Here is a 12,939-nt window from a genome sequence, read left to right on the forward strand (position 1 = left end):
CCACGTGGCGATCCCTCGGGCATCTCCCCGCCTCGCTCCCCAAGCCCAGCACGGAGCTGAGCACCAGCGTGAGCTCGCAGCCGCTGCTAATACCTTCTTTGCTATTTTTAGTCCGTCAGCACCGTGCCGTTGGTTTCAGCGTTATTTTTTTTTTTTTTTTTTCCCCAGCAAATTCCAAATCTTTTCCCTCTTTTGCCTTCTATTCCGGGATGCTGCCTGCACCGTTCCTCTTTGATCTGCCACGATGCCAAGAGTGTTTCGAAACTCTAAGTATAGCGCATCCCTCGCATTTCTCTTATCTAGCAGAGCAGTAATATCCTCCAAGAGCTCTGGCTGAACACCTGGCCCCGCTCGGCCCCGTCCTCAGCCTGGTCCCGGGCATCCTCCCCGCCCCAGCTCTCCGCGGGCACGTGGCCGGGGCTGTGCCTTGCTGCCAGGGTCTGGAAGTTGCTGTCAGTCTTATTTTACAGATCAGAGGCTGAAAAGGGCAGCTAGGAGCAAAGAGAGCCAATTTCTGTGACTGCGAAATGATTGCGGATAAAAATAATAGTATTTAGGACTTCAAAATCACCGACTCCCCAACGTAGTCAGGTAACCAGACGGCTAAATTCTGTCGCTTGCGACTCACAGCGGATTGCAAGGGCAAAGATCTGAAGGCTGCTCTTAAATTCGTCCCCAAAATGTCTAGCGCTCAGTACACAAATACTGTAACAAATTAATGTCAGATGCTACCCTCGGTATAATTAGACGGGATTTAGAGTGGCAGAGCCAGCAAATTGCTACAATTTACATGAAGCCTCTACCCAGAATCCTGCACCAACCACTGGTTCGTCGCCACTAAAAATTAATTAATGGCTTGGAGGCTACCCAGGGCTCAGTCCGTTGGGCCACGATGCTCCCGGGTGAGATCGGGGGAACTTTGCACCGCCCCCGGCCCCAGGTTTGGTTCCCCAGGGTGCACGCGGCCACGTGGAACCCGGGCTGTGCCAGCTCCTCGGGATGCCCACGGGGCCACAGGTCGCAGCGTGGTGGTTAACAAATCCTTGTCTTCCTTTCCCAAACACACAGTACGAATTAAAAATAAAAATAATAATTAAAAAAAATCCCTCGCTCCCCATTTCTCATTAAAGGATAAAACTGATCTGGACTATCCACGCCAAGATCTCGCAGCGCCGGGTGCGCGAGCGGTGTGGGTCTGCTGCAAAATGGAACCAGCTCGTAGCCCCACATTTCAGGAAATGTCTCATCCAACTAACCTCATATTTTTCCCACAAACTCCCCTCGAGCTGTAAAGCACATCTGGATAATTTTAGGCAGAAAGGGATTTTCCCAGAAAGTTGGAGGGGGAGGGCAGGGGAGGAGAGGGGCTGCCTATATTTGGAAACCTCTTTTAAGCGCGGAGACCCCGTCGTGGCACAGCCTCGCGGGGAGATGCTGAGCGCTGCGGCCCGGCGCCGAGGAGGGATGGAGACTCGTGCCTGGGAGTTCTTGCCACAGGTGGGTTTTGCTCCCCACACCTGTTTTTTTTTTTTTTTTTGGGGGGGGGGGGGGGAAAAAAAAAAAAAAAAAGGGGGAATTTCTCCCATGAAATCTGGAGATTTGGTCCGGCGGCACTGGGCAGCGCAGCACACGGCATTGCTTGAAAGCAACGCTATGGTGAAAAAAAAAGAAAGAAAGAAAAAAAAAAAAACAATAAAAAACCCCTCACAACATTTCGAAAAGACAAAAGCCCTGAAGGCCTTGGGGCCAGCCAAGCAGAGCTTGGCGGAGCCAGCATTAAGGGTAAGAGGAGGCAGCTCATCAAGGCCTTATTAGCACAGGAACTGCAGAGCGCAAATTAATGCGATAGACTCCGGCTCGTCCCAGCCATACGGGAGAGCGCCGCGTGCACAGCTACACCGAGCGGTTTAATCAACTCGGAAGGCAATTTGTTCTCTCCCTGTTTATAACCTTGACAAGCAAGCGGGTTATTTTTAAGCACACCAGCAAGCCCTCCCTCCTCCAAAGGCAATTCCCAGCCCCTCGCCGGCCGCACACAAACCACCGCCGAGCAGGTAAGCGGCCACTGCCCCAAATCCCTCTCCGACTGCCTGTCCTGCTGCCCCGAGCTCCAGCCACTTCTGCAAGCATGCCGGGGCCAAGGGCAGGCAGCGAGGTCGGATCCTGTCCTGGAGGAGTCAGCAGGGAAATTCCAGGGGCTGTAGGGTGGTGGGAGCAGGGAGAGGGACACGGGCGGTGGATGCCAGAGGCTGCTGGAGCTGCTCAAACCCATCCAGCACGGCTTGTGCAGCCCTGGGTCAGGTCTCGCCACTGTGGGCACAGCCCAGTGCCACGGGGCAACGTGACATGCTGATGTTATTGCCCTGGGTGCGTGCTCTCACCCTGTTTGCCTTGCTTTTTCTTACAGGGAAGGTCAGAGCAGCTGAGCCGGGCTGAAAAATCTGCAAGCGTACAGCGCGCTAAGTGAGTAAGGCACGATGCTTCCCCCGAGGGCGGGCGAGTAATTGAGGGGAACCGTGTTTTAGTGACATTGCTCTCTCTGCCTAATCCCTTCCCCCCAGGAGGGCTGTCCCCGTGCCTGGAGCTGGCTGGGAAGGGAGGCTGGAGGAGATGGCAGGCAGGATGCACAGCCCCTCTCCGCAGCACCAGCTCTCTGCCATGCTGCCAGCCTGCCCGCAGCATGCACCCAGCCCAGTCCTTCAGCACCTGTGTGTGACCTCCCCGTGGAGGAGAGCAGATAATGGGCAAGCCTGGATCCCATTTTTTTTCTTGGTTCACCATAGCAGGAGCTCAAGGTCACCCAGGCACTGCGTGGGCCCAGGTTTGGGCCAATGCAGCATCCCTCCTTAGCCACAGCATCCCTTCTTGCTGCATCCTCCCCTGTACCTCTTTGCTGCCACCCCCTTGGCACCACGGTGCTCCTCCTTCTTTCTCGAGGCAAACTGGACCACTACGGCTGGAAACCAGCGAGCTGGAAAGCTGAGAGCAGGCACAGCTGCCTCTGAAGTGCTCCGTGTCCTAGGGCGCCGGGTGGTGTTTGCTTTGGCCAGCCACTGCCCTGCGCTGCGCCAGCAGCTGCTTGGCTTTGCTGCCGATAAGGCGATTAGCAGCAAATTGGTTAATGCCTTCCCCGAGCGCAGCAAGCACGGCCACCCCGTGCTCGGGTCACCCGGGGGGGCTGGAGAGGGCCTGGTTGGGACACGGAGCAGTGGGCACCAAGCGGGGCTTAGGGGTGACAAAGCCGAGCAGGGAGCGGGCACCCTCCCTGTTTTTATTTTTAAGAAAACAAACCAAACAAACAGGAAATGGCTTGGGTTTGGGGTCTGCCTGCTGGTTTTCAAGGCAGGGGATTCCCCGTTCTTCTGCCCCAGCGATGCTAAGGTTCAGCGCCGGCGCTTCCAGCTGATTTAAAGCAACGCTGGAGTTTATAGAGAATTAGCGAGATGAAGGAACATTATTTTTCTTTATTAGGTTAAAGGGTAAGTAAATACAATCAATCTAGTCATGTATCACACGATGTCAGCAGCTTCCCACCTCAGCCAGAAAATTACTGGCTCCTAAGTGGGTTGTGGAATTACATTCATAACTGCAAAACCCACATCCACACGTACACGTTCCACCGAAGAAGCTAAGGGTCACTGCATCACATCATCATCACAAACACGTTACTTCTGGGCCGACTCAATCAACAGCCAAACCCAGGCCGTGGAGGAACCAGAGGGAGACGCCACCCATGCAGGGAACGGGTGGGCAGATGTGGCACCAGCGCCCAGCCTGGCCCCGCAGAGCAGCCCCGAGGTTGGTGAGCCTCCCCCGTTGCAGGCAGGGCCACGGGGCACAGCCACCTCTGATGGGAGCTGCAGGATTGCCCAGGAGGGTTTGGGTGTGCAGTCTGACCTCCAGGACAGGGGAAGGCACCTCCTTGTCCCCCATCCTGCTCCTCTCTCCATCCCTGGCCAGTCAGGAGCCAAGCAAGCAGGAGCCAAGCTTGCTCCGTGCAAGGAAGACAAATCTGATCACTGTAACAACGGCTGGTGGCACCTGGCCCTGCCTGCCAATGGCATGAGATGCTCAGAGCCCAGGAGCCCCAGGAAAGCTGCAGGCGTGGGAGGCGAGGAGCAGCAGGGACCAGGGCCGGCGTGCTGGATCCCCCTGCCCAGCAGGGTGAGGGCTTTCCTCTTGGTGCTCAGCAGCCACAGGAGAGGGGCAGTTTGTATGGTACCGGGCTGTTGGCATTGCTAAATGCAGACCGGTGCTCCCCTCACGCAGGCAGGAACAAGGACAGGACCGATCACTCCCCTTGGCACTACCAGCTGGAGCTCTGCAGCTCCAGGGCCCCAGCCTCACCTCCTCAACACATCAGAGAGACAAACCCCAAAGCAAAATCCTTACGTGACGCTCCGCAAGGTCCCTCAGGCTGCAGGGAGCGCAAGGAGGGAGGCGACCTGGGCAAGCTGTGCTGTCCTTGTGCACAAGGCTGTTCCCTCTCCAAAGCACAGCAGCCTCCAAAATCCACCGGTGTGCAGGGCGGGTGGCAATGCTGTCCTGAGCCACGGCAGCTGGTGGCCAGGAGAGGAACCGGGGTGACGTGTGCCCAGCCTCAGCAGGTGGGGAGGATGCACGCAGCTCCCTCACCAGCACATCTCCTTCGTGCGCTGCTCCCAGGCCAGTTCTCCACCCATCTGTCGCAAAGAAACAGGAAGAAAAGGCGAGGGATGGTGAGATTAAGCAGGACCCGCTGCTGGATGCTGTTCGTGTTCCCTGCCCTGTGTTTGCTCACACTTGCTGCCAGCAGCTCGAGCGCACCAACACAAGGGCGCGTGCGCAAGGCGATGGTGCCCAGCCCAAAGTGCCAGGGGCACACACAGGCAGCACAGCCCCCACCTGGAAGCAGGACCTCCTCCTCCTGAACTTTCGGTCAACCCGCCACACCCCAAAATACCCTTAAATAAACCCCAAAAAGCAGTGCCTGGCTTGGCATCGGGGCACAGGCACACGGCGAGCGCGCGGCACCAGAGGCTGCAGGCGCCCGTGCTGCCTCCGTGCAGCTGGAGCCCGCGCCGCTTTATCTCCCTCCTGAATTCTGAATGAACGAACTTTCTCCCAGAATAAATAACAATCGCATGAAAGTTATTTTAGGGCTGGTCTCAGTCGTCGGAGTTTCCGCGCCTGCCGAGGCCCATCACATTGTTTTCTGCTGCTTTCCTTGGCACGGCCCCAGTCCAGGGTTCAGAAGTTATTACTATAAAAGTCAAATTGCTTTGAGAGGGGAGGCAGGGTCGGGGAAGAGCGGGAATGGGACTGCTGGAGGGGCTCCAGCCTGGGATGGCTGGGAGCTGTGCAGGGTCGGAGCCGTCCCCGCTGCTCTCTCAGGAGCCCCGTGCCTGGCCCTGGGCCAGTGGTAACGCACGGCTCCGGGCGCGGGGACGTGCAGCACGGCCGCTGCCTGGGGACCTGGGGGGCCCCAGGCTTGTAGCCCAGCTCCTGGCCCCCTGAGAGCCCCTTTCCCTCTTGCCCTCACTCCCAAGCAGCTCCCGGCGCCACCAACCTGCCCTGGCCCTGCCTTGGTGTAGCGCCGGTTAGTTCTCCATCGACAGCACAAATTTCTTTCCTGCCTCGGCACTGAGCTGCCTCAAGCCCCGAGGCATGCACGTTTTAATTCCCTCCCGAAAATTCCTATTCCAGCATTTGCCATCGAGGCTCTGGGTAAATCCCGGCCGTCCCCAAAACAAGCATCCCGCCCCTCGGAGCCAGGCAGCGTGCTTGGCTGCAGGAAATCTCGTGGCAAGGCACACACCGAGCAGCTTCTTCCTCCGTGCTGCAGGACCTCGGTGGTGGCCACAGCACAGGGCATCCCCATGGCTTTGGGGGTCTGCTGCTGTCCCACAGCGCTGTCTCTACTCACTTTCAACCTCAACTTTATGCTTTTTTTTTTTTCCCCCTCAAAATAATCTCCAGCAAACAAACACGCTGATGTGTCCGTGCCAGCTCACTGGGATGCAGCCTGGTCTCTCCTTCCCTCCAGACCACGTTATTTTTATTATTCCCAATACTTCAGGCTGACATCACAGCGCTGACCAGGCGGCCTCCGCGGTGCCAACCCCTCCATCCCTCACCACGAGCTGCCGCCCCGGGGCTCCCAGCCCAAAATCAGCACCACGAAGCCCCTCTCTGAGCCAGGAGAGGAGACGCAGCGCCGCTTTGATACCTGCAGCTGATGCGCCTGGAGCAAAATAATCAAACACGGGTACTCACTTGGTGAGAGGAAGCAGAGGCCAGCAGCGCTGGGGACAGCGAGCAGCAAGAGTCACCCAGCAGCGCTACGTGACAGCGGGATGGGACCTGCGGGGAGGACACCGTGGTGGCAGCAGTGCTGGGGAGAGCCCTGGTGGCAGCGATGGTCCCGTGGTGCAGGGATGCTCCGTGGGCACCGCAGGGATGCGCTTTGGGTACCGCAGGGATGCTCCACGAGCACCCCAGAGATGCTCCCTTGGCACCATAAAACCCTTGCAGGCTCCATCGCACCAGGGGGCGGCCGCAGAGGGGGTGGAAGGAAGAAACAAGAGTCGCAGGAATCAGGTTATGAACAGAGTAATACTACACGAGGAAGAGCCCGTGGGGAGTGGGCTTCCAGGGCTATTTTCACCCAGCGAAAGTTGCAATTAATTTGCGAAGGAAGTGGCTTAGCATTAGGAAACCCCGCGGGCAGACCCCGCACCCGGGGACGCACAGAGCATTATTTTCTCATTTAAAAACGATCGTGGGCAGGGGAGGGAAGGGCTGGGGCTGCTCCCCGCCCCCCCCCCCCCCCCGGGCTGGCACTAACGGGGAGCCGGGGGGGCCGGGATGGGGGGGAGCCGGCTCTGGAGGGGCAGGCGCGTTTGGAGGGAGAGGGAGCAGAAATTAACCTTGGAAAGCGTTCAAATTAGGCTGTGTAATAAGAGAACCACTTCTCTGGGTAAATTTGTTAGGATTAGGGCTCACTGAGCTGTTGAGGAGAATTCAGCGTGGCTCGGAGCCAGCACAAAATGAAGCTCCTGGCTTGGTCGGCTGCGGGAAAGTCCAGGCTAATGGGCTTTGGTTCAAACTTTGATAGGAAAAAAATCCAGGAACAAAGGCACTAATTCTTCCAAAAGCCCCAAAATCTCAGTTTATACATTTCTGTTTATGTTCATTCATAATAGATATACACAGCTGTTCTTATCATTCATATTCAAATTCCATATGCATCTTTAGCATTTATTACTCCTGCCTTAAAATGATAAAAATAAAAAATAAAAAAGGAAGAAAAAAAAAAAAGGAAGAGGAGCCCTGTGGAAGATAAAACCCAACCTGCCTCGGGGTGCGAACGCTCTCAGCATCTCTGTGTCCGAGCTGCGACTCCCTGTCCTTGCACCAGGATCGGGGACTGGAGAGGATCCCGCTGCCAGCCCGGCTGCTCCCACGGCTTTGGGACGCGTTTGAGGCTTTTTGTTGCCACTCGTAGCTTTTGCTGGCTGGTGGGGGCGGGTGTTTCTGAGCAGAGCACCCGGAACACCTGCGAGGACACCAAGTTTCTGTAAGTGTCCCGATGATCCAGCAGCTGTAAGCTAAAAAAAAATGTTAAAATATTTGTGGTTTCGCTTTATTGGGTCTTTTTGTTTCGAAAGGTTTTCTGTCCAGCATTCTGGAGGCTCTGTTCACTTCCTTTATTTATCCCTGGACTCCAGGCTAAAGAACAATAAAAGACATTTAAATCTGGATATCTCACAGGGCATTTGCATCTTTAAACACTTCCTTCTCGATGCCCAAAGGTTGCTCTAACAGACAAATCTAGTGCCCTTGCTAAAGCTCATTAGCACGAGCAAGCTGCTAGAGAGAGCAGCGGGGACACGAACACCACGGACACTCAAAGCGTTGTCATTAGGTTTCAGAGTTAATCCTGCTGAGAAGTTCCCATCAGAGCTGTTGCTTTGCGCTGTAAACCCGAGGAAAGGGCACCACTGGCTTCTCCTCCCATCTCTCACACCTCCTGTCCCCTACATCTGGTCAAAAAATCCTTTTTTTTTTTGGGGGCGGCGGGCCCCCGGGCTCCTGTCTGCCCCATGGCTGCGGAGCGCAGCAGAGGAGGATGACTGCAGGCAGCCTTCCTCCAGGAGCACGTCTGGAGGAGGACAAGGTGGTGCCAGCATCTGCCCCCAGCCCAGAGCACAGGTTTAGTGGCTGAACAGGGGCATTGCCCCACACCCACGTGTCCCCCTGCTTGCACAGCCCTGCCGGGTGTCTGAGCCACGATGGGAGGCACCGTCCCGGGGCCGAGGGACCCCCTCTGGGCTGCACGGGGGGGGTGGGAGCCAGGATCACCCATCCGCCTTTCATTTAACAAACAAACGCATGAGGACCTGGAAGCAATAAATCCAGAGCCTGGACTACAAAACCAAACACGGCGGCAGCTCCCCCTCCAAACCTCTCCCTCCTTCCCCTGGAGAGAGGAAGATGATGGCCGCAACGCCAGGGCGCACGGACACCATCCCCTCCTGCAGCCCCTCCTGGCTGTAGGGCTGCCCGCTTAGCAGCTGGGAGGCTTTGAAGTGGCACTGGACACAAACACGGCCCCAGACAGCTGGCAGCACTGGTGATTTTGGGTCACCACACGGGAGGGATGTGCAGAGCATCCTCGTGAGCAGCCCCAGGGCAGGTCCCAGGGTGAGTGAGGCTCCCTCGCTCCTCCCCGCCCGAAACCCGTGCTGGAGGAGGACAGCAGCGAGGCCATACAACCCACGATGGGAAATACAAGGTGTTATAGGGGATCCCTGGTGTGAGCCCCCATCCCTGAGGCTTCTCCCTGGCCCCTGTCCCCCCGCTGCCCTCGCCAGCCCCTCTCACCTGGCTGCAGCCCATGCAGGGTCTCCGCTCGCAGCCGGAGAAGCCGCAGCCGCTTCTGCTGGCAGCCCGGGATCCGCCTGCTCCTTCCAGCAGCCGGGCAAGCCACTGTTTGTAAAACAAAGGTGGAGACATCAAATGGAAAGGGTGAGTCAGAGGAGAAGTTCAAAAAAGGGGGAGCGCAGGGAGCGGGCTCCCAGCCGCCGGCAGGCAGGGAGCTGCCGCGCTCCCACCTGCCCGCAGCACGGCCCCGCTTCAAAGCGGGGAGATCCAGCAGGCAGAGAGGAGCAGGGCTTAGCGGGAGGGGAGATGGCTCCCGATAAGCGAACGTGTGAACTCCCGGGCTTAAATTAACTAATGGCTTCAGATGATGCCGATAGTCTGCAGGGGATGGGGAGGAGTGATTTATGGGGGAAGATTAAGCGGACTAATTAGGGCAGCCTCACTGCTTAGGAGCTTCCCAGCCTGGCTGGGGCTGCGCGAGGGAGGACGTCCCATGCCCCTGCAGCTGACGGAGAAGGGCAGCTGGTCCCCAGGCAGCTCCTGTCCCCCAAACCATCCTCCTCTCTGCAAGATTTTGGGCATGTGCTCACCATCAGGATGCTGCCACGTGCGTTAACCAGGAGGCGCAGGATGAGGGCCCCACCTCCCAAAACATAGGATGGTTTTCTGCAGGGGGTGCAAGGTCAATGGGACCGTACCACGGCTCTGCCAACTCCCAGCTGCATGCACCACTATAACCAGTGGTTTCCAGTGCCCAGGCAGGCACCGAGCTCCACCAGCATGGCACTGCCACACCGCTCGCACGTGTGACGAGCTGCTGCGGTCTCAGACCAGGTTTCCTGGTCCCCCAGGAAAGCTTTCCATCGCCTCATGGGAAAGCGCCTGCAGTTCCCTTTTTCCAGGAGTCCTGGATATAATAAAACGGCCTCCTCAGGCTTCAAAGCGGGAGGATTTTCACTGCTTCCTGGGCCGAGAACAAAGCAGCATTGAGCACGGCCAGCAGTCCTTGTCTGTGCCCCTTGATGTGCATCAGCTACCCCGACCCCGGGGCTCAGCGGCAGCACAGGGAGCTGGGTCTGCAGGGCACTGCAAGGTGGCACGGATGGAGGCAGGTTCACGCAGAGCTGGAGCACTTTGGGATGGATTTGCCTTCCCTGAATCACCCACGTTTGACCAGAAGTGTCCAGGACAAGCAGCTCCGTGGGTTGCTCCCTGCCCGGAGCTGCCGGTGTCACTGCCACAGCCGCCGGCACGGTACCTGCCAGACAAAGGGCTGCCGATGCAGTGAGTAATGCGATTTTCAGCAGGGATTGTGTGCATGACTGTGTAAATAACACAGTTAGAGGTACCATGAAACCAGCTGTTTTCATGTTAAAATGGAAATTTAATAGAGTAACAAGCGGGGGTTGCTGGGGATGCAGCACGTGCTGCCTGCAGGAGCACACACGAGCCACAGCTCAGCACCTGGGCACGAGCTCCCGTCCCCATCACAGCCAAGGCTCAGGGTGGTGCGGGGGCTTCCCCCTGCTCCGGGCACCCCCGCGGAGCCAGAGCCCTGGCTTCATCCATCTGCGATAGGCTGGGGATGGACAGGCAGCCGGGGACATTTCCCAGACCCCTTCAGCAAAACAGAAGTCCCTTGTCACCGCTATCAGCATGGGGCTCCTGCAGGGCAGGGGACAGGATGCTCTGAGCCTGTACCCAGCCTTCCCCTGGCGCTGCTGGGCTCTCCCTGCCTCTGAGCACTGCAGGAAGAAAAGGGGGGCACCACGCTGCTGCCCGCCTGCAGACACCCCACAGCTTCCTGGTGAGGACCCCTCCTGCTGGGCTGCTCCCCCCAATCTGGCTCTGAGGTGAACGCAAAGCAAATCGTGGGGGCGAGCCCCGAGAGCCCCCGCAGCGTCCAGCCGCTCTCCATCCCGTGCAACCAGCCCACGCTGCCATCCCGCACCAGTTTCCCCGGTAACAGGAGGCCTTCACATTTGCACGGAGCTGGAGGCAGGAAAGTTCATATAGAAAGGAAAAAGAAAAAATAGACAAGAAAAAAAAGAGGAAACAATCTGCGTAGCTCACTGCAAAACCATCCTGGGGGAGCTTCCTCTCCCGGCCCCTGTGCCCCTTCCAGGTGGCGCCGGTGTGGCTCCGTGCAGGGAAAGGTGGAGCTGGGGACAGATTTACCGAGGGGCCCCGGTGGCACCGTGCCACTGTCCTGTTCTTGGCTGCTCCCCTCCGCAGCACGGGCTCAGCATTACCAGCACTGCTCCGCCGGGGCCACCCGGGACCTGCTCGAGCAATGCCAAACGTCACTCGCAAGCAATTACTCACTGCACAATATTTTCGTTTCCCCAAACCATTAATGAATTATTTAGGCATCTCCAGCGGTCGCAGTGAGGCTGATGAAGCACCGCTCCCCCCGGGCTGGCGGCGCAGGCAGCCTCGGCGCATGCTGGGGAGTGGGAAGCAGATTTTGGGAGAGCATCCCAGCGCTCTGCATCCGAGCACGGCCGCGGCACCGCAGGGCTCGCTGCCACGCTGCTGGGAAAAATCAGGCTGCCTCTCCCTGCGTGGGCTGCCCCGGTCAGAAGTGGGAGCTTTTTTTTTCCAGAGCTGGAGGAGCGGCGTTCACCTGCTCCATCCCCACCGCCTCCCCCGGTGCTTTCCTCCCCCCGCAGCCCCAGCTCGACGTGCTCCAGGCACCTGGCTGATGCCAAAACCGCGGAGACAGTCAGCGCTGATTTGTAGCGAGGGAAGGTAATCCGCGGCTGGAACAAAACAGCAGGGCAAGGCACGGGCGAGCCTTGGCTATCTGCTAATGAACACAGGGCTGGGGTGTCTGGGGCCGCGCTCGGCTTTGGAGAAAGCCTCGGCTGCGGCGAGTGGGGCGCAGCAGCCCCGGTGCACGGGAGCTCTGCTCGCTGCTGATGTTGGCCGTGGAGGTTCGCTGGGGGAGCGCCAACCCCAAACAAAGCAACCCGCCAGCAAGCAGCCGGGCTCAAGGTGCCTTATCGACTCCAACCGGCTTCCCGGCAGCCCAAACACCTGCGCCGAGGCCCCACGGCATCCCGTGCTATAGCTAACGTGCGCGCTGATGCAGCCCTTCCAGAGCTCTGGGCATGAATCCGCTCCCTAGCCTGGGTGCTGGGTACGCAACGCGTCCTCCTTCCTACTGCAAGAAGGGATTTTAAACCCACAGACAGAGGCACCGGGCATGGAGCAACATGGGGATGAAAGCACTAAGAGAACTTCAGAGGAACATGAAAGTCCCTTTCTAAAAATCACCCCTCCCTGCTGGAAAAGCACACGACAAGCAAGACATAGTCCCTCTGCAGAGGTGGACACAACACCCCGTATTTAGAGCATATGGGAATGGCGATGGCAGAATTGGTGACCCGGCGTTACCCCGTTTGTGCCAGGAAGCTGTCTGCGAGCTAAAGATGACTGCGTTTTAAAGCCCAAATCCCCGTTAAGGGCCGGGAAGCCCCGTTCCAATCTCTCCCTTTCCTGTTGGCTTTGCAGGTTGCTGGCGCAGAGGGGAAAATCCTGGCCCCACAGAATGACAGAGGAGGCCCCGGGGCTTTCAGCTCATCCGTAAAGCCTCCCCTCCCTCCTCCTCCCTGTGCTCTCACGCCGAGTTTAAAACCTCCGCCTCAAATGCGGCTCCAGGCTCATCCTGGCCAGGCTCCAGGCTGCACGGGGCAGGGGCAGCCTCGCCGGCCACCAGGGCCCCCCTGGGGCCCCCACGCCACTCGCCCTGGGTCTCGCAGCCTCCATGCCTTCGCCCCAGCCCGGCCTCCATGTGGCTCCAATTACCGCTGCAGAGGGAGATGCAGCAGCACTGCCCTCCTGCCGCCTCTGACAGCAACCCGCCAGGGCAAATCGCCCCTCGCAGCACCCTGCTGATCCCTGAGGATCTGCTCCAGCCACCAGCTGCTTCCAGATCCCAAACATCCCACCCCTCCTGCTCCTGGCCTCAGGGCTCTCACCAGCCTGCCCACTCTGCAGCAACCCCAGCACTCCCGGTCCTGCTGTCCCCATACCCACATGGATCCAAAGCTGGTCTGAGACAAAGATTTG

At 58.3% G+C, this 12,939-nt stretch overlaps 1 protein-coding gene across 2 annotated transcripts in view; it reads right to left on the reverse strand.

Annotated features, from left to right (window-relative positions):
- Nucleotides 1-4,130: 4,130 nt before the first annotated feature.
- Nucleotides 4,131-12,939, reverse strand: part of LOC118171833 — a 75,496-nt gene continuing 66,687 nt past the window's right edge. The window contains exons 2-5 of one of the 2 annotated variants that reach the window (XM_035335249.1): nucleotides 8,866-8,970; nucleotides 7,333-7,589; nucleotides 6,256-6,342; nucleotides 4,131-4,682 (exon numbers count right to left, since the gene is read on the reverse strand). In XM_035335249.1, coding sequence (XP_035191140.1) covers nucleotides 4,632-4,682; nucleotides 6,256-6,342; nucleotides 7,333-7,589; nucleotides 8,866-8,970 — 500 coding nt within the window. In that variant the 3' untranslated portion in view covers nucleotides 4,131-4,631. Of the gene's footprint in view, nucleotides 4,683-6,255; nucleotides 6,343-7,295; nucleotides 7,590-8,865; nucleotides 8,971-12,939 lie in introns of those variants that run through there. The other variant, XM_035335248.1, reaches the window with a different exon arrangement.

Source organism: Oxyura jamaicensis, chromosome 9, assembly GCF_011077185.1.
Source record: "Oxyura jamaicensis isolate SHBP4307 breed ruddy duck chromosome 9, BPBGC_Ojam_1.0, whole genome shotgun sequence".
NCBI lineage: Eukaryota > Metazoa > Chordata > Aves > Anseriformes > Anatidae > Oxyura > Oxyura jamaicensis.